The 26,758-nt window shown below is 47.7% G+C and overlaps 1 protein-coding gene across 2 annotated transcripts in view; it reads right to left on the bottom strand.

The window, feature by feature from the left end:
- The window catches only part of TERB1 (telomere repeat binding bouquet formation protein 1), a 101,056-nt gene that overhangs the window by 72,218 nt on the left and 2,080 nt on the right, over positions 1-26,758 (bottom strand). For both annotated transcript variants that reach the window (XM_075325887.1, XM_075325886.1), the window contains exons 2-8: positions 21,208-21,256; positions 11,099-11,209; positions 9,021-9,149; positions 8,807-8,938; positions 4,392-4,452; positions 4,207-4,307; positions 3,952-4,074 (exon numbers count right to left, since the gene is read on the bottom strand). In XM_075325887.1, the coding sequence (XP_075182002.1) occupies positions 3,952-4,074; positions 4,207-4,307; positions 4,392-4,452; positions 8,807-8,938; positions 9,021-9,149; positions 11,099-11,209; positions 21,208-21,253 (703 nt within the window). In that variant the 5' untranslated portion in view covers positions 21,254-21,256. The remainder of the gene's footprint in view (positions 1-3,951; positions 4,075-4,206; positions 4,308-4,391; positions 4,453-8,806; positions 8,939-9,020; positions 9,150-11,098; positions 11,210-21,207; positions 21,257-26,758) is intronic.

Consider the following 26,758-nt stretch of genomic DNA (forward strand, 5'->3'; position numbering starts at 1 on the left):
CTTGGCATTGTGTGTGGTGATCTATGGCTCAGCATTGTGCTTGGTGATGTACAGCTCGGCATTGTGCTTGGTGATGTACGGCTCGGTATTGTGCTTGGTGATGTACAGCTCGGCATTGTGCTTGGTGATGTACGGCTCAGCATTGTGCTTGGTGATGTACAGCTCGGCATTGTGTTTGGTGATGTATGGCTCGGCATTGTGCTTGGTGATGTACGGCTCGGCATTGTGCTTGGTGATGTACGGCTCAGCATTGTGCTTGGTGATGTACAGCTCGGCATTGTGTTTGGTGATGTATGGCTCGGCATTGTGCTTGGTGATGTACGGCTCGGCATTGTGCTTGGTGATGTATGGCTCGGCATTGTGCTTGGTGATGTACGGCTCGGCATTGTGCTTGGTGATGTACAGCTCGGCATTGTGCTTGGTGATGTATGGCTCGGCATTGTGCTTGGTGATGTACGGCTCGGCATTGTGTGTGGTGATCTATGGCTCGGCATTGTGCTTGGTGATGTACTGCCTTGTATTGTGCTTGGTGATGTACGGCTCGGCATTGTGCTTGGTGATGTACGGTTCGGCACTGTGCTTGGTGATGTACGGCTGAGCATTGTGCTTGGTGATGTACGGTTCAGCATTGTGCTTGGTGATGTACAGCTCGGCATTGTGCTTGGTGATGTATGGCTCGGCATTGTGCTTGGTGATGTACTGCCTTGCATTGTGCTTGGTGATGTACGGCTCGGCATTGTGCTTGGTGATGTACAGCTTGGCATTGTGCTTGGTGATGTACAGCTCGGCATTGTGCTTGGTGATGTACAGCTCGGCATTGTGCTTGGTGATGTACAGCTCGGCATTGTGCTTGGTGATGTACGGCTCGGCATTGTGCTTGGTGATGTACGGCTCGGCATTGTGCTTGGTGATGTATGGCTCGGCATTGTGCTTGGTGATGTACGGCTCGGCATTGTGCTTGGTGATGTACGGCTCGGCATTGTGCTTGGTGATGTACGTCTCGGCATTGTGCTTGGTGATGTACGGCTCAGCATTGTACTTGGTGATGTACAGCTCGGCATTGTGCTTGGTGATGCATGGCTCGGCATTGTGCTTGGTGATGTACGGCTCGGCATTGTGTGTGGTGATCTATGGCTCGGCATTGTGCTTGGTGATGTACTGCCTTGCATTGTGCTTGGTGATGTACAGCTCGGCATTGTGCTTGGTGATGTACGGCTCGGCATTGTGCTTGGTGATGTACAGCTCGGCATTGTGCTTGGTGATGTACAGCTCGGCATTGTGCTTGGTGATGTACGGCTGAGCATTGTGCTTGGTGATGTACGGCTCAGCATTGTGCTTGGTGATGTATGGCTCGGCATTGTGCTTGGTGATGTACAGCTCGGCATTGTGCTTGGTGATGTACAGCTCTGCATTGTGCTTGGTGATGTACGGCTCGGCATTGTGCTTGGTGATGTATGGCTTGGCATTGTGCTTGGTGATGTACGGCACGGCATTGTGCTTGGTGATATACGGCACGGCATTGTGCTTGGTGATATACGGCTCGGCATTGTGTTTCGTGATGTACGGCTCGGCATTGTGCTTGGTGATGTACGTCTCGGCATTGTGCTTGGTGACGTACGGCTCAGCATTGTACTTGGTGATGTACAGCTCGGCATTGTGCTTGGTGATGTATGGCTCGGCATTGTGCTTGGTGATGTACGGCTCGGCATTGTGCTTGGTGATGTATGGCTCGGCATTGTGCTTGGTGATGTATGGCTCGGCATTGTGCTTGGTGATGTACGGCTCGGCATTGTGGTTGGTGATGTACGGCTCGGCATTGTTCTTGGTGATGTACGGCTCGGCATTGTGCTTGGTGATGTATGGCTCGGCATTGTGGTTGGTGATGTGCGGCTCGGCATTGTGCTTGGTGATGTACAGCTCGGCATTGTGCTTGGTGATGTACGGCTCGGCATTGTGCTTGGTGATGTGCGGCTCGGCATTGTGCTTGGTGATGTGCGGCTCGGCATTGTGCTTGGTGATGTATGGCTCAGCATTGTGCTTGGTGATGTACGGCTCGGCATTGTTCTTGGTGATGTACGGCTCGGCATTGTGCTTGGTGATGTATGGCTCGGCATTGTAGTTGGTGATGTGCGGCTCGGCATTGTGCTTGGTGATGTACAGCTCGGCATTGTGCTTGGTGATGTACGGCTCGGCATTGTGGTTGGTGATGTGCGGCTCGGCATTGTGCTTGGTGATGTGAGGCTCGGCATTGTGCTTGGTGATGTGCGGCTCGGCATTGTGGTTGGTGATGTGCGGCTCGGCATTGTGCTTGGTGATGTATGGCTCGGCATTGTGCTTGGTGATGTATTGCTCGGCATTGTGGTTGGTGATGTGCGGCTCGGCATTGTGCTTGGTGATGTGCGGCTCGGCATTGTGCTTGGTGATGTACAGCTCGGCATTGTGCTTGGTGATGTACGGCTCGGCATTGTGGTTGGTGATGTGCGGCTCGGCATTGTGCTTGGTGATGTACAGCTCGGCATTGTGCTTGGTGATGTACGGCTCGGCATTGTGGTTGGTGATGTGCGGCTCGGCATTGTGCTTGGTGATGTATGGCTCGGCATTGTGCTTGGTGATGTGCGGCTCGGCATTGTGCTTGGTGATGTACGGCTCGGCATTGTGCTTGGTGGTGTATGGCTCGGCATTGTGCTTGGTGATGTATGGCTCGGCATTGTGCTTGGTGATGTACGGCTCGGCATTGTGGTTGGTGATGTACGGCTCGGCATTGTTCTTGGTGATGTACGGCTTGGCATTGTGCTTGGTGATGTATGGCTCGGCATTGTGGTTGGTGATGTGCAGCTCGGCATTGTGCTTGGTGATGTACAGCTCGGCATTGTGCTTGGTGATGTACGGCTCGGCATTGTGGTTGGTGATGTGCGGCTCGGCATTGTGGTTGGTGATGTGCGGCTCGGCATTGTGGTTGGTGATGTATGGCTCGGCATTTTGCTTGGTGATGTACGGCTCGGCATTGTGCTTGGTGATGTATGGCTCGGCATTGTGCTTGGTGATGTGCGGCTCGGCATTGTGCTTGGTGATGTATGGCTCAGCATTGTGCTTGGTGATGTACGGCTCGGCATTGTTCTTGGTGATGTACGGCTCGGCATTGTGCTTGGTGATGTACGGCTCGGCATTGTGCTTGGTGATGTATGGCTCGGCATTGTGCTTGGTGATGTATGGCTCGGCATTGTGCTTGGTGATGTACGGCTCGGCATTGTGCTTGGTGATGTATGGCTCGGCATTGTGCTTGGTGATGTATGGCTCTGCATGGTGCTTGGTGATGTACGGCTCAGCATTGTGCTTGGTGATGTATGGCTCTGCATGGTGCTTGGTGATGTATGGCTCAGCATTGTGCTTGGTGATGTACGGCTCGGCATTGTTCTTGGTGATGTACGGCTCGGCATTGTGCTTGGTGATGTACGGCTCGGCATTGTGCTTGGTGATGTATGGCTCGGCATTGTGCTTGGTGATGTATGGCTCGGCATTGTGCTTGGTGATGTACGGCTCGGCATTGTGCTTGGTGATGTACGGCTCGGCATTGTGCTTGGTGATGTATGGCTCTGCATGGTGCTTGGTGATGTACGGCTCAGCATTGTGCTTGGTGATGTATGGCTCGGCATTGTGCTTGGTGATGTATGGCTCGGCATTGTGCTTGGTGATGTATGGCTCGGCATTGTGCTTGGTGATGTACGGCTCGGCATTGTGCTTGGTGATGTATGGCTCGGCATTGTGCTTGGTGATGTATGGCTCGGCATTGTGCTTGGTGATGTACGGCTCGGCATTGTGCTTGGTGATGTATGGCTCGGCATTGTGCTTGGTGATGCATGGCTCGGCATTGTGCTTGGTGATGTACGGCTGCATACAGTTGCTAATTATTTTATAATGAAGAGATAACGCATGAAGCTGCCATACACTTACTACTATTGGCGACGGTGAGTCCAATCATGGAACAGATAGGCCGCACTATCTCATGTTGGAGAGATCCATGAAGCCGGTGGATCGCCTGTGGAAATGCAGAACTGCAAAGTCTCTGGTTATCTTCTGAAAGAGAAAAACAAGACGCATTAAGTCCTAGATTGACATGCACAACATGGCGGCACTCGCCCTTCACGGCCGAATGACCCGATTCACTCACCTGTCAGGAAATGAGCAGTGAATATAAAGTGATCTTACCATTCTGCGGGTTATTAACACAGGCGCACAGCGCGCTGCACACAGACGACCACAGCTCATATTCCGGATTTGCGCTTCCACCGGCCCGGACCAATATTTTGCTGCAAAGTATAAAAAAAAGACATATTAAACCATTCCTCTTTGTAGATTTCATCAGAGGTGAGAAAAAATAATTGACGTTTTACCTAAATAATAAGAGAAGAGTTTCCATGCATCCTGATTCTCTAGCAAGACTCTGGCCGGTCTCTAAAAAATAAACAAAAATAGAAAAAAAAATAATAAAAAAAGCAAAAAATCAACCAACGCATCAAGAAAGATGAATGCGGCATAGCCGCCCATATACATCGAGAAAGCAGATGGAGGAAGGATTGGGCTGATGGATTTCAACATGCCCAATTCTTTTGTCCTCAAGGGACATAAGCCATTGCCCCAGTCTTAAAGGATTAATATACTAATATTGTCAGCGCCCCGTACTTTTGGTAGTGACTGTGTCTGGTACTGATGGTCCACAGCCCCTTGATTAGGTGGGCGGAAGATATGTTTTTACCAATCTGTAAATAACGTCCGCCAATTGATATTGCAGCCCCCTTTAAGAAAACCCTTTAAAGAATACACATATAAAGGGGAATATACTGATTATGACCCTTCCCATAAATTATATAATACAGGTGCCTCTTGCAGCCTTTAAAGGGAATCTGTCACCAGGTTTTTGCATCCCCATCTGAGAGCAGAATAATATAGAGACAGATCCTGATTCTAGCGATGTGTCACTTACTGAGCTGTTTGTTGTCATGATAAAATCAATATTTTCTCATGAATATGCTGGACTACCAAGTAGTCCTGTAATGATAATCTCCTGCTGATTAAACAGTGATTTTTAACAAAATCACAGAGACGACACCCTGATTCCAGCGATGTGTCACTTACTGAGCTGTTTGCTGTCATTTTGATAACATCAATATTTTCTCTTGAATATGCTGGACTACCAAGTAATCCTGTAATGATGATCTCCTGCTGATTAAACAGTGTATTTTATCAAAATCACAGAGACCCTGATTCCAGCGATGTGTCACTTACTGAGCTGTTTGCTGTCATTTTGATAACATCAATATTTTCTCTTGAATATTCTGGACTACCAAGTAATCCTGTAATGAAGATCTCCTGCTGATTAAACAGTGTATTTTATCAAAATCACAGAGACCCTGATTCCAGCGATGTGCCACTTACTGAGCTGTCTGCTGTCATTTTGATAAAATCAATATTTTCTCTGCAACAGATCTAGCAGTTATACAGAGCTCACGAATATACTGGACTACCTGCAGCACGCGTTGTAGTCCTGTAATAATAATCTCCTGCTGATTAAACAGTGTATTTTATCAAAATCACAGAGACAGACACCCTGATTCCAGCGATGTCACTTACTGAGGTGACTTCTGTCATTTTAATAAAATCAGTGTTTTCTCTGCAGTTATACAGAGCTCATTAATATGCTGAACTACCTGCAGCATGACAAGTAGTCATGTAATGATAATCTCCTGCTGATTAAACAGTGATTTTATCAAACCTACACTAAGCAGCCCAGTAAGTGACACATCGCTGGAATCAGGAATATGCTGCTCTCAGATTAGTTGGCAAAAACCTGGCGACAGATTCCCTTTAATGGGAGCCCCATAGAGATGAGCTAACACATTTGCAGGACCATCGTCCGGCAGCCACGTCACTATTCCACAGCCTGCAAACCTCCTCTTACCTGCGTCCTCTACTGATTTGTAGCTTGCCACCACGTCTCATTGCACTTACTGATCAGAAGAGACGCTGGGGTGACGCCCTGGCAAAACCAGGTAGTCACAGTTAGGCCCCCGCACTCCACCGTTCCCTCACTAGGAAACACACAGCCAACCAGAAACCCTAGTCACCCCCCCTTAGGGAAAGATAGACACACCAGTGGGCGTGACCAGGCGCTTGGGACCCGCCCACCCAGGGGTCCAGACAGCCCAGGGCAGGAAAACAGTCAGAGTTTGCAGATTAGTCTGAAGTTCAGTTTGGAGAGGAGTGTGGGCTGGGGCTAGGGGTAGCTCCAGCAGGAAGTTCAAGTTGAACAGTACCAGGGTAGGAGCCCTGGTGCCTTTGGCTAGGAGGCAGATGGTGGTCTCCGTCAGCGTGAGACGGGAAGATGGCTCGGCGGAACCGAGGTGGATTGGGACAGGGTTGTAGCCTGCCGGTACCGACATGGGGAACCGACCCAGAATCCGTAGCACAAAAGGGGGAACTCGGACAATGAAGCCAGAAACCGGAAACAAGCGGACTGGTTAATTAACCGATTGAGGCCAGGACTAGAGGTCCTGTCCCACCCAAAGTCCCTCATAGAAGACAACAGCCCACCGATTAGTGATAAGAGGTCTCCGCCAGGGCCCATAGATCCCACGGGCCAGCGTCTGCGGGCACGGCTCCTTAGGCCACATCCAGCCGGGAGTGGACTCCTGAGTTTCACACTAGGAAAGTCCACCTTACACAAAACAGTGCCGAGGAAAAGGATAGAGACCTGAGGGGACCTGAACGCAACCGGCTGCGGCACCAGCCACCATCATCTTGGTATACCAGAGACTTGTGTGTTTTACTAATGTGACGCCCTGGGCCAGCCAGGGGTCACAGGTCACAACACCACCACACTCTACACCCCAGCTAGGAACACCAAGGCTAACCAAAAATCCTTGTTGCCTTCCTCCAGGGGCTGATGTCCACACCAGGGGGTGGGCCAGGCGGTTGGCTCCGCCCACCGAGGAGTTCACAGCCCTGGAGGTGGGAAAACCAGGCAGATGGAGTCAAGTCCTAGGAGAGGAAGAGAGAGGAGGTCTGCAGAGAGGCAGACGCAGACTGGGGCCTAGGATTGGAGCCTAGGGCCCTCGTGCAGCAGAGAGTCAGGCAGACGGTAGTGGCCGTCTGCAGGGAGCCGGGGAGACAGTTGGTGGAACCGTAGGTAGCCGGGGCTGGGCGGTGGCCCACCGGTACCGAACCGGGGAGCCAGCTGGAAGCCGGAGCGCAGGAGGAGCGTGCACGGAGGTGGAAGAAAGGACTTACACCACCAAACTGGGTCAGGGGAGAAACAACAACCGCAGCCGTCTTTGGGCACCCGTCCATCCAGCCGAGTGTTTTACCAAGGACTGTGTCGTGATTACTAAATAAATAAGAAATAACGTTTGGAACTCCATTCTATGTCTGAACTGGGTGCAAAAACCTAAAAAACATCACTATGGGGAGATAAGGTATGCACACCAGTGACTATGTAAGGGGAATACATGGAATAGCAGAAACTGCTGTGTGAATACTGACATGAAAAATTCAATAGCTATTTGTAAGAATGAAATGTGAAAAATGGAACCTGCATTACTGCCATGAATATATGAATAAAGAGAAATTTAGCTACTGAATTGATCAATGCAGAAGAGCCCCAACACTACGCCAAAGTATTTCTCTACGTTGGGGTCCCTAGCTTGTGTGTGTCCTCTCATGCAGTTAAAAAACTTACCGTGTATGGGAAGCTGAGACCCAGGCTATATATACGATGTGGATTGGCAATAGGTGTGTATGGGGAGGGTTCCCAAACGAAAAGCTACTAACAAATAAGAAATAACGTTTGGAACTCCATTCTATGTCTGAACTGGGTGCATTCCCCTTGCATAGTCACTGGTGTGCATACCTTATCTCCCCATTGTGTCGTGATTACTGGCTGAGTGAGTACCCCGTGCCGTGCGGCACAGCGCTGCCCCTGCGACCCTGCACCTCACCAGGCCCCGTAACCTGCCTGCCATCCATCCCCACCCCATCACCGGGCCCCGGGACCACCAACCCCCTACCCACGGAGGGGAAACAACATCCTAGCTGCTCCATACCATCGCTCCCGGGATCCCCGTCCAGAGCAGCAGTGGTGTCACAACCTCACCACAACCGTGGGTGGCGTCACGGACAATCTCCCTTACCTAATCCCCTTTTTACTGTGGAGCCTGGGATCACAGACCGGGTCACGCCACCGTGATACCCACAGAAGTGACCTCGTGGCCCGGATCTGAGTACACCGGACCCCCGGGCGACACACTAACAGAGAGTACACCAGCACCCCCTGCGGTCACCCTCCCCTGCACTGCGAACCACCGGGTCCCGGGGCCACCATCCCTGCCCACAGAGGGGTTAACAACTTGCTGCACAACATCTCCCCCCGGGTGCCCCATATCAGCAGCGGTGGTGTCCCACCTCACCACACACTGTGGATGGCGTCACGAACTTACTAAGGCCTAGCCGTACGTATACGTCCCCCCATTTATTTGGCGTGTCCACGAGACCCCCGGGTCCGGAGACCCTCGAGCCACCTCCCTTGAAGGCCCGGACCCGAGCAGTGCCAGGCTGCTGGCACGGAGGCGGCACACTGGTAGGTAGGTGGTCATCGCCGAATAGTGACGGGGCCACTGGACTAGGGTCCTGCTGGTCAATTCATTTCCAATGTGGCCTTGAACTGGGTAAACTGGATGACGGGCAGCGATGAAACGACTAGGACGTAGCAAAATTTATTGTGCCGCGTTCCAAGACCGCTGAAGTGAGGACTTACTGTTATTAGACACCAACACGAGGAACATGAACACACACATCCTTTTGAGGGTCACAGAAGACCCCTCGTCCGACAAGATGGTGTGGACGTCTCCAAAGTTTGCGGCGGTGCACAGGAATTGCTGACAATATACTGGAATAGACGTCAAGAAGATATTAAGAAAAATATTGTGTAACATTTTACTATAAATTGTCAGAATTGGGGCGGCCTTTACCGTTGCCTTCTGCCAAGACCGCCAGCGTGTATAAGGAGGCTTCCTTTAACAGGGAGTGACTGCTGGATATGGCTAAATTATTCAGAAATATTAAGCCTCCGATATCTCTAAAGTAGTCGCAGGCGTCACCTGTAGAAAAAAAGAAATACTGTATTTATGCTGGTGCTATATGGCGTCACATAGCGCAATCTATAACGTATAAGCCACGTCGGAGAGTGGGACGTGCCCTCAATTCTGGGGTCCAGTGAATGTAACCAAGGAGTCAGGTGCCTCTTCTTAGGGTATGGTCACACCTGGCGGATACACTGTGGACTTTCCAATCTTCAGCACAACACCAAAGCAGCAAAAAGAATGGAGTATATCTGTATCTTTATCTGTACATGTACAGTACAGATCAAAAGTTTGGACACACCTTCTCATTCAAAAGGCTTTCTTTATTTTCATGACTCTGAAAATTGTAGATTCACATTGAAGGCATCAAAACTATGAATTATCACATGTGGAATGAAATACTTAACAAAAAAGTGTGAAACAACTGAAAATATGTCTTATATTCTAGGTTCTTCAAAGTAGCCACCTTTTGCTTTGATTACTGCTTTGCACACTCTTGGCATTCTCTTGATGAGCTTCAAGAGGTAGTCACCAGAAATGGTTCTCACTGCACAGGTGTGCCCGGTCAGGTTTAATAAGTGGGATTTCTTGCCTTATAAATGGGGTTGGGACCATCAGTTGTGTTGTGCAGAAGTCTGGTGGATACACAGCTGATAGTCCTACTGAATAGACTGTTAGCTGCTTTTTTTCTTGCCATAATACCAATTCTAAGTAAAGAAAAACGAGTGGCCATCATTACTTTAAGAAATGAAGGTCAGTCAGTCTGAAAAATTGGGAAAACTTTGAAAGAGTGCCCAAGTGCAGTTGCAAAAAGCATCAAATGTGACAAAGAAACTGGCTCACATGAGGACCGCCCCAGGAAAGGAAGACCAAGAGTCACCTCTGCTGCGGAGGATAAGTTTATCCGAGTCACCACCCTCAGAAATCGCAGGTTAACAGCAGCTCAGATTAGAGACCAGGTCAATGCCACACAGAGTTCTAGCAGCAGACACATCTCTAGAACAACTGATAAGAGGAGACTTTGTGCAGCAGGCCTTCATGGTAAAATAGCTGCTAGGAAACCACTGCTAAGGACAGGCAACAAGCAGAAGAGACTTGTTTAGGCTTAAAAAACACAAGGAATGGACATTAGACCAGTGGAAATCTGTGCTTTGGTCTGATGAGTCCAAATCTGAGATCTTTGGATCCAACCACCGTGCCTTTGTGCGACGCGGAAAAGGTGAACGGATGGACTCTACATGCCTGGTTCCCACCGTGAAGCATGGAGGAGGAGGTGTGATAGTGTGGGGGTGCTTTGCTGGTGACACTGTTGGGGATTTATTCAAAATTGAAGGCATACTGAACCAGCATGGTTACCACAGCATCTTGCAGCGGCGTGCTATTCCATCCGGTTTGCGTTTAGTTGGACCATCATTTATTTTTCAACAGGACAATGACCCCCAAACACACCTCCAGGCTGTGTAAGGGCTATGTGACTAAGAAGGAGAGTGATGGGGTGCTACGCCAGATGACCTGGCCTCCACAGTCACCAGACCTGAACCCAATCGAGATGGTTTGGGGTGAGCTGGACCGCAGAGTGAAGGCAAAAGGGCCAACAAGTGCTAAGCATCTCTGGCAACTCCTTCAAGACTGTTGGAAGACCTTTTCCGGTGACTACCTCTTGAAGCTTATCAAGAGAATGCCAAGAGTGTGCAAAGCAGTAATCAAAGAAAAAGGTGGCTACTTTGAAGACCCTAGAATATAAGACATATTTTCAGTTGTTTCACACTTTTTTGTTAAGTATTTCATTCCACATGTGATAATTCATAGTTTTGATGCCTTCAATGTGAATCTACAATTTTCAGAGTCATGAAAATAAAGAAAACGTTTTGAATGAGAAGGTGTGTCCAAATTTTTGGTCTGTACTCATACATACAGATACATACACATACATATACATACGCTTAGCTTTGTATATTATTTCTTACTGTTCTCCTGGCATATAGCCCGCACAGCTGCCAAGGTCTCTTTCTGGGAGTCAGGAATGTCCATTTGGAACTTTAAACATTCCAATAAGAGGTTGAGATCAGTCTTCATTTCTGGTAAAAATGGAAATAATGGTAGTAATATATCAATGTGACACAGAAAAAGAAGAAGCCATACTTACCAATATACGGTTATATCATCAATATAATGCAGACAAGCAACATATGGGGAGGCAGTACAGGTGCAAAATGCTGATGAACGACCAGTCACGCTCCCGTCCTAGAGCCGGCCTGGTGCACTACATGTAAGGCGAGGTGCAGACTAAGGTATTTTCGGTCAAGTGCAACTTGACAAAACATTGGATCGCACTCGGACCAATGTTAGTCTATGGAGCCGTGCACATGTCTACTTTTTTTCCACAGCCTGAGTCTGTCTGAAGAAAATGAATGCAGCGTGCCCAATGTGCCTCCGTGAATCCGATCGCACTCAACCATGCAAGTCAATGGGTCTTTTGACAAAAATGGGACCACACTCAGATAATATCCAAGTGCAGTACGATTTTCAGGGACTGACAGAATGGAGGAGATAGCCTAACAGTGTGAGTGCTACCTTATCTGTACGCGCTTATACGGGTACCGTCACACTAAGTGACGCTCTAGCGATCCCACCAGTGATCTGACCTGGCAGGGATCGCTGTAGCATCGCTACATGGTCGCTGGTGAGCTGTAAATCAGGCAGCTCTCCACAGCGATCAGAGATAAGCCACCAGCAACCTGTGTAACGACGCTGTGTTTGGCAACCATGGTACACATCGGGTTACTAAGCAAAGCGCTTTGCTTGGATACCCGATATGTACCTTGGTTACCAGCGTCCGCAGCTGCCAGAAGCTCCCTGCTCCCTGCACATTCAGATTGTTATCTCCCACTGTCAAACACAGCGATGTGGGCTTCACAGAGGGAGAGCAACGAGCAAAAAATGAACCAGAGCAGTGTGTAACGAGCAGCAATTTCACAGCTGGGGCCAGGTCGCTGCTTAGTGTCACACACAGCGAGATCGCTAATGAGGTCACTGGTGCGTCAAAAAACCTGTGACTCAGCAGTGATCTCGCTATGTGAGAAGTACCCCTAAGACTAAACAACTACCCTCTTTATCAAGGATGATGGGTGTGAAAAAAGATAAATGGTAAAAGTATACACAGGTTGAGAACGTTCCTAAAGATATGGATGAAAGCAGAGTTCACAAGATCGAAAAGCTAAAGAAGCAGTGGCTGCAATACGTGGATGTTTAAAACAGTAAAGGACAAAATATGGAGTCATTACTAATTATATTAGACTAAACCCAATGAACAATCATATTAACCAGGAGAAAAAGCTGGGAATCATAGTCCTCACATATAGTAATAAAGCGTCAAAAAAATCTTGCATTTAAAAAGTTTTTTTTTTTTTTTTTATTTTACCAAAAAATATATTATGAGCAAGATTTATAAATACATTACATTAAATAGTAGTTATATCACAAACAGGTTAATACAGGAGGGGATCCTGACACAATGCACTATGGTCCGACACCAAACATGGCAAAATTACAATATCCTAGAATATTCATGAGGGAAGGCCTCACATATAGTACATTCATCAAAAACATGTATTGTATTATAAATGTATTGTGGGCATTCAGGGAGTCAATAAGGATTGATATACAGGCTGCCGTTTAAAGGAGGGGAACATCAAATGGTCACTATAGTGACATAGTCACAGATTAAATAAATTTTCCCCAACTAAACAGCAGTCATCAAAGATTAAACATAATTACCCATGTTCAGGTGGATGCCAGTGTGGAGAACGTGCCCCGACGCGCACGTTTCGTTAGCTTCCTCGGGGGGCCGTGGTGTAGTGTGTACAACTTCGGGCGGCTGGTTTAAATGCCAGCAGAGGTGCATGTGGCGGCGTTTGATTGGACGCGCGGGAGGTGTGTGCTTCGGGCAGAGGGACGTGTCATTGGGCTTTCCCGGAAGTGACGCGGGTGTTTACTGTGTCGTCACACAGACACCCGCGTCACGCCGTACGGAAGCCGGCAGACACAGGCATGTAGGAAGCAACACTGCGCACGCGTCACACCGCAACGGGCACCCCAATGCAAGGTAAGAAAATGGGACTAACAGTAACACTCTGTAAAAGCAGTCAGGCTACATCCTAATTGTGTATGGTCACGGAGAATTGATCTTAGTGAATCAAATAAATACCCAATGTGATCAAGACAAATATCACGCAACTCCACTATAATACATGTGAAATAAGGCACATATCCTAGTATATTAAATGCATATCTCACATGTGGTATAATAGTTTCACATGGCTAACTAGAGACATGATCTTATTTATTAATACAGATAAATTCTCCTAGCAACAGCTGTACCTAAATCATCATTGGCGCATAGAGTCATATAAAAAATATATACATATATTTCTCATCAGGTATTAAATATACAAAGAAAAATATTTCCAGAACATGTCAAATATAAGTATCATACGATGGAAACATTACATTAGAAATTGACTAGGTGCGAGCCAAAAAATCCTAAGGACAACCTGCAAAAATTAAAGAGAATGTCCCTTCTTTGCAGACGGAAATTTCGTACGATTTTAAGCCATCATGATATATATAACTGCTAAACCAAAGGAGATGCAGCTTGACTGCTTGACAATACGCCAATATTAAGAATGTGGTAGTCCAAATATATCAAGAGGAAACCTTACGCCCAAAAAAGGTTTTTTAATTTTTGGAAAAGAAAAAGGAGACCTACAAAGAAACACACAAAACACAAAAATTAAAATGGAGCCAAAGGCAACAGGAGCAATTATCAGGTCCAACAATCAACCAGAGAACAAGAATCTAGCGAGTCAAAGAAAAGAGGCAAATGACAATTGTTCATTTAGCCCGCCAGGAGACATAGTCCCTAGCGTGACTATCCACCTGCACTCAAGGCGCGCCAAAGCTTGTTTAAAATTACCGCCTCTTGCGCCCAGGTGGAGTTTGTCAATACCCCGAACTCTAAGGGAAGATGGGTCACAATCATGATAAACCTTAAAATGTCGGGGGATGGTCTTGAGGGAATCAAGACCGACCACATCTCTTGCAGCTATAATATCACGCACATGCTCCCGCGTGCGTATGCGGAGCTGTCTAGATGTTAGGCCCACATAAGCAAGATTGCATCCGCATCTTGCTAGATAGATCACATAATCCGTGCTGCAAGTGATGTAATGCCGAATCCTATATTCCCTCAGACCATCCGCCGAAACAAATTCAAAGGCCCTTTCAATGTTCGTACATGACAAACAAGAACCACAGGGAAAACAGCCCCATCGTGGTTTCCCTGTATTAAAGGGAAGGGTATCACGATGAACATAATGGCTGTGAACCAAAATGTCCCTGAGGTTCTTGCTCCTTCTGGCAGTCATAAGTGGTCGATCTGGAAGGACCCTTCCCAAAGATGGTTCTGTACGTAAGACCGACCAATGCTTCTCGAGAATACGCCTAATTTCCCCCCACTGGTTATTATATGTAGAGATAAATCTAATCACTGGAGATGGAGACTTTGACTTAAATGACGATGTAAGTAGTTGGCTCCTTGGGGTAGATCTTGCCCGAGAGTGGCCCCGTTTGATATTACGCGAGCTATATCCCCTGTTTTTGAACCGCTGGGAGAGATCTCTTGCTTGGACATCAAAGGTACAGTCGGAGGAGCATATCCTTTTTAGTCTTAAAAATTGTCCCGTGGGTATCGCCCTGATGGTCGAGGGCAAATGGGAAGATGTTGCATGTAGAAGACTATTAACCGAGGTTTCCTTCCTGAAAACATCGGTTTGGATAGCTCCATCCGACTGCACAAAAATCTTGATGTCCAAAAAGTCCATGGTTCCGCTGTCGCTCCTGAAGGTCAGCCTGACATTACGATTGTTGGAATTTAATTCAGAAAAGAAAGAAAACAGCTCAGGACCGGTTCCCCCCCAGATGATGAAAACATCATCGATGTAGCGCAGCCAGTACTGCACATGGGAGGCGGCCCAGGCTCCGTCACCGAATTCAGAAAAGAAAGAAAACAGCTCAGGACCGGTTCCCCCCCAGATGATGAAAACATCATCGATGTAGCGCAGCCAGTACTGCACATGGGAGGCGGATGGTCTGAGGGAATATAGGATTCGGCATTACATCACTTGCAGCACGGATTATGTGATCTATCTAGCAAGATGCGGATGCAATCTTGCTTATGTGGGCCTAACATCTAGACAGCTCCGCATACGCACGCGGGAGCATGTGCGTGATATTATAGCTGCAAGAGATGTGGTCGGTCTTGATTCCCTCAAGACCATCCCCCGACATTTTAAGGTTTATCATGATTGTGACCCATCTTCCCTTAGAGTTCGGGGTATTGACAAACTCCACCTGGGCGCAAGAGGCGGTAATTTTAAACAAGCTTTGGCGCGCCTTGAGTGCAGGTGGATAGTCACGCTAGGGACTATGTCTCCTGGCGGGCTAAATGAACAATTGTCATTTGCCTCTTTTCTTTGACTCGCTAGATTCTTGTTCTCTGGTTGATTGTTGGACCTGATAATTGCTCCTGTTGCCTTTGGCTCCATTTTAATTTTTGTGTTTTGTGTGTTTCTTTGTAGGTCTCCTTTTTCTTTTCCAAAAATTAAAAAACCTTTTTTGGGCGTAAGGTTTCCTCTTGATATATTTGGACTACCACATTCTTAATATTGGCGTATTGTCAAGCAGTCAAGCTGCATCTTCTTTGGTTTAGCAGTTATATATATCATGATGGCTTAAAATCGTACGAAATTTCCGTCTGCAAAGAAGGGACATTCTCTTTAATTTTTGCAGGTTGTCCTTAGGATTTTTTGGCTCGCACCTAGTCAATTTCTAATGTAATGTTTCCATCGTATGATACTTATATTTGACATGTTCTGGAAATATTTTTCTTTGTATATTTAATACCTGATGAGAAATATATGTATACTAGAAGGTGGCCCGATTCTACGCATCGGGTATTCTAGAATTTACGTATTGTGTAGTTCATGTATGATTTTTGTTATATATATGTGCGGTATGTGCGTATATTTGTGTGTGCAGCGTTGTCTGTGTGTGGGTGTCTGTGTAGGGCAGTTGTTTGTGGTTTCCAGTGTGTGTGTGTGGTGTGTTGTGCAGTGCGCGCGCGCGCGTGTGTGTGTGTTGGGGAGAGGTGTGCACTCTCCATCGTGCTCCATCCCTTATGCTGCGCACCCCCCATCGTGCTACATCTCCCATCCTGCGCACTCCCAAACGTGCTCCATCCGCCATGCTGCGCACTCCCAAACGTGCTCCATCCGCCATGCTGCGCACTCCCCATCGTGCTCCATTCCCCATGCTGCGCACTCTCCATCGTGCTCCATCCGCCACGCTGCGCACTCCCCATCGTGCTCCATCTCCCATGCTGCGCACTCCTAAACGTGCTCCATCCGCTATGCTGCGCACTCCCAAATGTGCTCCATCCACCATGCTGCGCACTCCCAAACGTGCTCCATCCGCCATACTCCACACTCCCTATCGTGCTCCATGCCCCATGCAGCGCACTCCCCATCGTGCTCTATCCCCTATGCTGCGCACCCCCCATCGTGCTCCATCATCCATGCTGCGCACTCCCAAACGTGCTCCATCCGCCATGCCGCGCACTCCCAAACGTGCTCCATCCGCCATGCTGCGCACTCCTAAACGTGCTCCATCCGCCATGCTGGGCACTCCTCATCGTGCTCCATCCCCCATGCAGTGCACTCCCTATCGTGCTCCATCCCCTATGCTGCGCACCCTCCATCGTGCTCCATCTCCCATGCTGCGCACTCTCAAACGTGCTCCATCCGCCATGCTGCGCACTCCCAAACGTGGTCCATCCGCCATGCTGCGCACTCCCAAACATGCTCCATCCGCCATATTCCGCACTCGCCATCGTGCTGCATCCGCCATGCTGCGCACTCCCAAACGTGCTCTATCCGCCATGCTGCGCACTCCCAAACGTGCTCCATCCGCCATGCTGCGCACTCCCAAACGTACTCCATCCGCCATGCTGCGCACTCCCAAACGTGCTCCATCCGCCATGCTGCGCATTACCAAACGTGCTCCATCCGCCATGCTGCGCCAGCATCAGCCTCTCTACCCGCATCATCAGCCTCTCTGCCCGCAGCATCAGCCTCTCTCCTCCCAGCATCAGCGTCTCTGTCCCTAGCATCAGGCTCTCTCCTTCCAGCCTCCCTCAGCATCAGCCTCCCTTTCCCAGCCTTCCCAAGGATCAGCCTCTCTCCTCCCAGCTTCCTTCCTCCCAGCCTCCCCCTCCCAGCCTCCTTCAGCATCAGCATTCCTGTCCCAGTCTCCCCCAGCATCAGCCTCTCCAAGCATCAGCCTCCACCAGCATCAGCCTCTGTTCTTCCAGCCTCCTCCAGCATCAGCTTCCCTAAGCATCAGCCTCCCTCGTCCCAGCCTCCCTCAGCATCAGCCTCTCTCCTTCCAGCCTCCCTCAGCATCAGCCTCCTCTCCCCAGCCTTCCATAGGATCAGCCTCTCTCCTCCCAGCCTCCTTCTTCCCAGCTTTCCCATCCTAGCCTCCTTCAGCATCAGCATTTCCCTCTTCCCCATGATCAGCCTCTCTGCTCCCAGCCTCCTCCAGCACGCCCTGCTCCTCTGCCGACACTCACACACCCGATCGCATGCACTCACACACACACCCGATCGCATCCACTCACACACACACCCGATCGCATCTACTCACACACACACCCGATCGCATCCACTCACACACACACCCGATCGCATCCACTCACACACACACCCGATCGCATCCACTCACACACACACCCGATCGCATCCACTCACACACACGCGATCGCATCCACTCACACACACCCGATCGCATCCACTCACACACACCCGATCGCATCCACTCACACACACCCGATCGCATCCACTCACACACACCCGATCGCATCCACTCACACACACAGACACTGACGATATCGCACTTACGCGCTCATACTCACAACATCCGGGGATATCACATGCTTCTGGCCATGTGATCCTCCGTCAGGTCCTGGAAGATCACAACAGCACATTTTCGCCGCCGAGAAGCAAGCGATATCCCAGGATGTCGTGAGTATGTGGATGCGATGTGAGGTGTGTGTGAGGTGTGTATGAGAGTGAGTGTGAGTGTGATCTGATGTGTGTGTATGTTTGTGTGTGTGCGTGTGGACCTTCCGGCGCAGCAGGACCTTGATGGGCTTGTAACCATGCGAGCATGGTTACCAACGTATCCACACCACTCCCACCACTGCCGTGGGAGCGGGGGCCGGGGGAGGGGGAGGGAGTACAGTACTCACCTCCGTGACAGCGCTTGTAACCATGCGAGTATCCACACCACCCCTTTGGGAGCGGGGGCCGGGGGGGGAGGTTGGGGGGGGATAGGGAGTACCGTACTCACCTCCGTGACAGCCGTGTCAGTTAGAGAAATGCGCGGGGGGAGGGAGGGGGTGGGGCCAGAGCTAACGTGCATTGCGTGAGGGGGGCGGGGCGTGGCGTGGCTGAATTGCCAATGCCTGCAGGGTGCCGGGGCTAGAGGCCAATCTGTGGGGGGGGCGGAGCCTGGGCGAGCGGCTGGCCAATCCGTGTGGGGGCGCAGCCTGGGCGAGCGGCCAATCCGTGTGGGGGGGCGGGGCCATGGCGAGCCCAGCGGCCAATCAGCTTTGTGTCACCGTAAGGACACAATTTTGGAGCATGACAGACAGACAGACAGATAGACAGACAGACAGACAGACAGACAGACAGAATAAGGCAATTATATATATAGATATTTTTTATATGACTCTATGCGCCAATGATGATTTAGGTACAGCTGTTGCTAGGAGAATTTATCTGTATTAATAAATAAGATCATGTCTCTAGTTAGCCATGTGAAACTATTATACCACATGTGAGATATGCATTTAATATACTAGGATATGTGCCTTATTTCACATGTATTATAGTGGAGTTGCGTGATATTTGTCTTGATCACATTGGGTATTTATTTGATTCACTAAGATCAATTCTCCGTGACCATACACAATTAGGATGTAGCCTGACTGCTTTTACAGAGTGTTACTGTTAGTCCCATTTTCTTACCTTGCATTGGGGTGCCCGTTGCGGTGTGACGCGTGCGCAGTGTTGCTTCCTACATGCCTGTGTCTGCCGGCTTCCGTACGGCGTGACGCGGGTGTCTGTGTGACGACACAGTAAACACCCGCGTCACTTCCGGGAAAGCCCAATGACACGTCCCTCTGCCCGAAGCACACACCTCCCGCGCGTCCAATCAAACGCCGCCACATGCACCTCTGCTGGCATTTAAACCAGCCGCCCGAAGTTGTACACACTACACCACGGCCCCCCCGAGGAAGCTAACGAAACGTGCGCGTCGGGGCACGTTCTCCACACTGGCATCCACCTGAACATGGGTAATTATGTTTAATCTTTGATGACTGCTGTTTAGTTGGGGAAAATTTATTTAATCTGTGACTATGTCACTATAGTGACCATTTGATGTTCCCCTCCTTTAGCCGGCAGCCTGTATATCAATCCTTATTGACTCCCTGAATGCCCACAATACATTTATAATACAATACATGTTTTTGATGAATGTACTATATGTGAGGCCTTCCCTCATGAATATTCTAGGATATTGTAATTTTGCCATGTTTGGTGTCGGACCATAGTGCATTGTGTCAGGATCCCCTCCTGTATTAACCTGTTTGTGATATAACTACTATTTAATGTAATGTATTTATAAATCTTGCTCATAATATATTTTTTGGTAAAATAAAAAAAAAAAAAAAAAAAAAAAAAACTTTTTAAATGCAAGATTTTTTTGACGCTTTATTACTATATGTGAGGACTATGATTCCCAGCTTTTTCTCCTGGTTAATGTGGATGTTGAAGCTGTAAATGGCTCCATGATAATTACAGTTAAGCATAGCAGTGGCTCTGTGATACCTACTGTAAATCATGGTGGTGGCTCGGTGATGGATACAGCAAAGCATCATGGTGGCTTGGTTATACTTACAGTGAAGCACGTTGGTGGCTTGGTGATACCTACAGTGAATCATGGTGGTGGCTAAATGATGCCTATAGTGAAGCATCATTGTGGCTTGGTGATATCTATAGTGAGACATGGTGGTGGCTCGGTGATACCTACAGTGAAGCATGGTGCTGGCTTGGTGATACTTACAATGAAGAATGACGGTGGTTTGGTAATACCTACAGTAAAGCCTGATGGTGGCTTGGTGATATCTACAGTGAATCATGGTGGTGGCTTTGTAATACCTACACTGAAGCATTACAGTAGCTCAGTGAAGCATGATGTTGGCTCGGTGATGCCTACAGTGAAGCTTGGGGGGGCTCGGTGATGTCTACAGTGAAGCATGGTGGTGGCTCGCATGGAGGTTGCTTGGTGATACCTACAGGGAAGCATGGAGGTGAGACAGTGATAGTTACAGTGAAGCGTGGAGGTGCCTCTGTGATACATACAGTGAAGCATGATAGTGGCTTGGTGATACAGTGAAGCTTGGTAGTGGCTCAGTGATGCCTAAAGTAAAGCATGGTAGTGGCTCAGGGATGGTTACATTGATGCATGATGGTAGCTTGGTGATTCTTACAGTGAAACATGGCGGAGGTTCTGTGATACCTATAGTAAAGCATGGCGGTGTCTTGGTGAGGATCTGGGGCTGCTTTTCTTCCTTTGGCACCTGCAGCATGTGAATGGTAAAGGTGCTAGTGCACCCGCCAAAGCTTTCCTAAGCAAAACATAGAATATTACTGGTTGTGTGCACAAGATTCTGCGATTGGACGTTGATCCGGGGAACCAGACTGATTGCCGTGTGTGGAGTTGGGAAGGACTTTCCTCTCAGCACGTTACTTCTTTTATCTGCTTCAGGTTTCTGAGACTGAACATGTGCACAATGTTGATTTTTGAGTTTATTAATGAACTGAATGTGCAATAATTTTTATTGCAGCTATATAAAACATATATGTAATGTGAAAAGAAATAACCGTCTTACCAAAGGAGGTCACGTTCCTTCCCTGCGAGGCTTCTGTAGCCTCCATGGTCTACAGTAATAAAGAGACAGCATTAAATAGTAGGCTTTTCACTAATGGAAGCCAATAGAAAAAAGTTTAAGTACTGTAACTTGGTGCACTGTGATGGTAATTTTGGGAGTCGGTATATAGCACTGTGAAACGGGTATATAGGGGGGTGAGGACGGTATATAGGGGAATAAGGATACAAAATTGGAGGGTGATGCTGGGATAAAGGAGGGAAAAAAAGATTGTGTATACTAGGTTGAGAGTGGTATATATGTACAGTTAGGTCCAGAAATATTTGGACAGTGACACAAGTTTTGTTATTTTAGCTGTTTACAAAAACATGTTCAGAAATACAATTCTATATATAATATGGGCTGAAAGTGCACACTCCCAGCTGCAATATGAGAGTTTTCACATCCAAATCGGAGAAAGGGTTTAGGAATCATAGCTCTGTAATGCATAGCCTCCTCTTTTTCAAGGGACCAAAAGTAATTGGACAAGGGACTCTAAGGGCTGCAATTAACTCTGAAGGCGTCTCCCTCGTTAACCTGTAATCAATGAAGTAGTTAAAAGGTCTGGGGTTGATTACAGGTGTGTGGTTTTGCATTTGGAAGCTGTTGCTGTGACCAGACAACATGCGGTCTAAGGAACTCTCAATTGAGGTGAAGCAGAACATCCTGAGGCTGGAAAAAAAAGAAACAATCCATCAGAGAGATAGCAGACATGCTTGGAGTAGCAAAATCAACAGTCGGGTACATTCTGAGAAAAAAGGAATTGACTGGTGAGCTTGGGAACTCAAAAAGGCCTGGGCGTCCACGGATGACAACAGTGGTGGATGATCGCCGCATACTTTCTTTGGTGAAGAAGAACCCGTTCACAACATCAACTGAAGTCCAGAACACTCTCAGTGAAGTAGGTGTATCTGTCTCTAAGTCAACAGTAAAGAGAAGACTCCATGAAAGTAAATACAAAGGGTTCACATCTAGATGCAAACCATTCATCAATTCCAAAAATAGACAGGCCAGAGTTACATTTGCTGAAAAACACCTCATGAAGCCAGCTCAGTTCTGGAAAAGTATTCTATGGACAGATGAGACAAAGATCAACCTGTACCAGAATGATGGGAAGAAAAAAGTTTGGAGAAGAAAGGGAACGGCACATGATCCAAGGCACACCACATCCTCTGTAAAACATGGTGGAGGCAACGTGATGGCATGGGCATGCATGGCTTTCAATGGCACTGGGTCACTTGTGTTTATTGATGACATAACAGCAGACAAGAGTAGCCGGATGAATTCTGAAGTGTACCGGGATATACTTTCAGCCCAGATTCAGCCAAATGCCGCAAAGTTGATCGGACGGCGCTTCATAGTACAGATGGACAATGACCCCAAGCATACAGCCAAAGCTACCCAGGAGTTCATGAGTGCAAAAAAGTGGAACATTCTGCAATGGCCAAGTCAATCACCAGATCTTAACCCAATTGAGCATGCATTTCACTTGCTCAAATCCAGACTTAAGACGGAAAGACCCACAAACAAGCAAGACCTGAAGGCTGCGGCTGTAAAGGCCTGGCAAAGCATTAAGAAGGAGGAAACCCAGCGTTTGGTGATGTCCATGGGTTCCAGACTTAAGGCAGTGATTGCCTCCAAAGGATTCGCAACAAAATATCGAAAATAAAAATATTTTGTTTGGGTTTGGTTTATTTGTCCAATTACTTTTGACCTCCTAAAATGTGGAGTGTTTGTAAAGAAATGTGACAATTCCTACAATTTCTATCAGATATTTTTGTTCAAACCTTCAAATTAAACGTTACAATCTGCACTTGAATTCTGTTGTAGAGATTTCATTTCAAATCCAATGTGGTGGCATGCAGAGCCCAACTCGCCAAAATTGTGTCACTGTCCAAATATTTCTGGACCTAACTGTATATAAGAAGGTGAAGCTGGTATATATGTATATAGGAGGGGGAGGCTGGGATACATGTACAGTATATAGAAGAAGAGGACTGGGATTAGAGTTGAGCGAATATCTAATTATTCGTACTCGCTATACTCATAAGGAGTACTGTTTAATACTCGCGTATACGTTCCGAATAGCGTGTGCAATGCAAGTCAATGGGGAATACTCGCAATGTAACGAGTAACCTGAATTCCACACTATCTGCTACTCATATGAATAGTGCAGCATTCGGGTTACTCGTTACTTTGCAAGTTTTTCCCCATTGACTTGCATTGCACACGCTTTTCAGAATAAATACGTGAGTATTAGACAGTACTCGTTACGAGTATCACGAGTATGAATAGTTAGTTACTTGCGTAACTCTAACTGGAATACATGTATATAGGAGGGGGAGGCTGGGATACATGTATATAGGAAAAGACGACTAAGATATATGTATATAGGAGGAGGAGGCTGGGATACATGTATATAGGAGGAGGAGGCTGGGATACATGTATATAGGAGGAGGAGGCTGGGATACATGTATATAGGAGGAGGAGGAGGCTGGGATACATGTATATAGGAGGAGGAGGCTGGGATACATGTATATAGGAGGGGGAGGCTGGGATACATGTATATACAAGGAAGGGGGAGACTGGTGTATATGTATATAGGAAAAGACGACTAAGATATATGTATATAGGAGGGGGAGGCTGGTGTATATGTATAACGGAGGAGACTGGGATACATGTACTGTATATAGGAGGAGGAGGCTGGGATATATGTACTGTATATAGGAGGAGGAGGCTGGGATATATGTATATATAAGGAAGGGGGAGGCTGGGATACATGTATATACGAGGAGACAGCTGGTGTATATGTATATAGGAGGAGACTAAGAAATATGTATATAGGAGGGGGAGGCTGGGTTACATGTATATAGGAGGGGGAGGCTGGGTTATATGTATGTATATATAAGGAAGGGGGAGGCTGGTGTATATGTATATGGAGGGAGGAGACTGGGATACATGTATATAGAAGGGGGAGGTTGGGATATTTGTATATAGGAGGGGTAGGCTGGTGTATATGTAAATAGGAGGGGAAGGCCTGTGTATATTTATATAGGAGGGGGTAGGCTGGTGTATATGTATATAGGAGGGGTAGACTGGTGTATATGTATATAGGAGGGGAAGGCCTGTGTATATGTATATAGGAGGGGGTAGGCCTGTGTATATGTATATAGGAGGGGGTAGGCTGGTGTATATGTATATAGGAGGGGTAGGCTGGTGTATATGTATATAGGAGGGGTAGGCTGGTGTATATGTATAGGAGGGGTAGGCTGGTGTGTATATAGGGGCGAAACTGGTAAAAACGTATATAGGAGGGGGAGGCTGAGATACAGGTATATAGGAGGGGGGAGCTGGTGTATAAGCATATAGGATTGGGAGGATGGTATGTGTGTGTGTGTGTGTATATATTATATACACATTTTATATATATATATATATATATATATATATATATATATATATATATATATATATATAAAAGAGAGGGAGGCTGGGATACATGTATACAGAGGTGGTAGGCTGGTGTATGTGTACAGTATATAGGAGGGGATGCTGATATATATGAGGGGGAGGCAGGGATATACGTATATAGGAGGGGGGGCTGGTATATATGTCTACAGGAGGGCAAGGCCTCTGATATACTTTATGTGTATATGCAAGAGTGGGATGCTGGGATTTATGTATTTACAGTGGGCATAATAAGGATTTGGTACACTGCTGATTTTGCACGTTACCCACTTAATGTACAAAGAATGGAGAGGGCTGTAATTTTTATCTGAGGTACTAGAGATAAGCGAATAGCAAAAAAAAAAAGTGCTTAGCCCCGTGAGAGCCACTTGCACTGGGGGTAACAACAGCATGATCGAATGTAGTGTGCAAAAAAAAAATAAAAAATGGAAAAACCCCATCCACCTGCCCGTAGAAGTGATCAGTTTATAGCTGGCTGCATGGGAGCGGAAACCCGAACTGCCCAATCACTGACTTCCATTGGAGTTCAGGCCAAGTCCGGGGCCCAAACTGAACTTTATCTTCAATCCGGCTGAATCCACAGAACCAAACTTCCACAGGTCCGCTCATCTCTAGCCTCAAGATTTTGGCCAAGAGCATTGAAGATGGGCAGTGGCTGGGTCTTCCAGCATGATAATGATCCAAAACACACCGCCAGGGCAACTAAGGAGCCGCTCCATAAGAAGCATATGAAGCTCCTGGAGAGGCCTAGCCAGTCTCCAGACCTGAACCCAAAAGAAAATCTTTGGAAGGAGCTGAAGGTTAATGTTGTCAAGTGACAGCCCCGAAACCTGAAAGATCTGGAGAAGACCTGTATGGAGGAGTCGCCAAAACCCCACCTGCAGTGTGTGCAGACACAGGCTGGGATACAAGTTCTGTATACAGGAGGGTGTGACTGGGAACATGTATACAGGAGGAGGAGGCTGTGATACATGTATATAGGAGAGGGAAGTTGTGATACATGTATACAGGGGTGTGTGGCTGGGATACATACAGGAGGGGGAGGCTGGTGTATATATTATATATACACACACACAGAGGGGTGCGGCTGGGATACATGTATACAAGGGGCTGCAGCTGGGATATGTGTATACAGAGGGGTGTGGTTGGGATACATACAGAAGGGGGAGGCTGCTGTATATATGTATACAGAAGGGGGATATATATATAGATATATATATATATATATAGATAGATATATATATATATCTATCTATATCTCTATCTATAGCTCTCTCTATCTATCTACACACACCAACACACACACACACACAGGAGAGGGAGGCTGGGGTATATGTATACAGGGGGCTATGGCTGGGATACATATATACAGGGGGCTGTGGCTGGGATACATGTATACAGGGGGCTGTGGCTGGGATACATGTATACAGGGGGCTGTGGCTGGGATACATGTATACAGGGGGCTGTGGCTGGGATACATGTATACAGGGGGCTGTGGCTGGGATACATGTATACAGGGGGCTGTGGCTGGGATACATGTATACAGGGGGCTGTGGCTGGGATACATGTATACAGGGGGCTGTGGCTGGGATACATACAGGAGGGGGAGGCTGGTGTATATATGTATACAGGAGGGGGAGGCTGGTGTATATATGTATACAGGAGGGGGAGGCTGGTGTATATATGTATACAGGAGAGGGAGGCTGGTGTATATATGTATACAGGAGAGGGAGACTGGTGTATATATGTACACAGGAGGGGGAGGCTGGTGTATATATGTATACAGTGGGCTGTGGCTGGGATACATGTATACAGGGGGCTGTGGCTGGGATACATGTATACAGGGGACTGTGGCTGGGATACATACAGGAGAGGGAGACTGGTGTATATATGTACACAGGAGGGGGAGGCTGGTGTATATATGTATACAGGAGGGGGAGGCTGGTGTATATATGTATACAGGAGGGGGAGGCTGGTGTATATATGTATACAGGAGGGGGAGGCTGGTGTATATATGTATACAGGAGGGGGAGGCTGGTGTATATAT

Source organism: Anomaloglossus baeobatrachus, chromosome 10 (genome assembly GCF_048569485.1).
Source record: "Anomaloglossus baeobatrachus isolate aAnoBae1 chromosome 10, aAnoBae1.hap1, whole genome shotgun sequence".
Lineage (NCBI taxonomy): Eukaryota > Metazoa > Chordata > Amphibia > Anura > Aromobatidae > Anomaloglossus > Anomaloglossus baeobatrachus.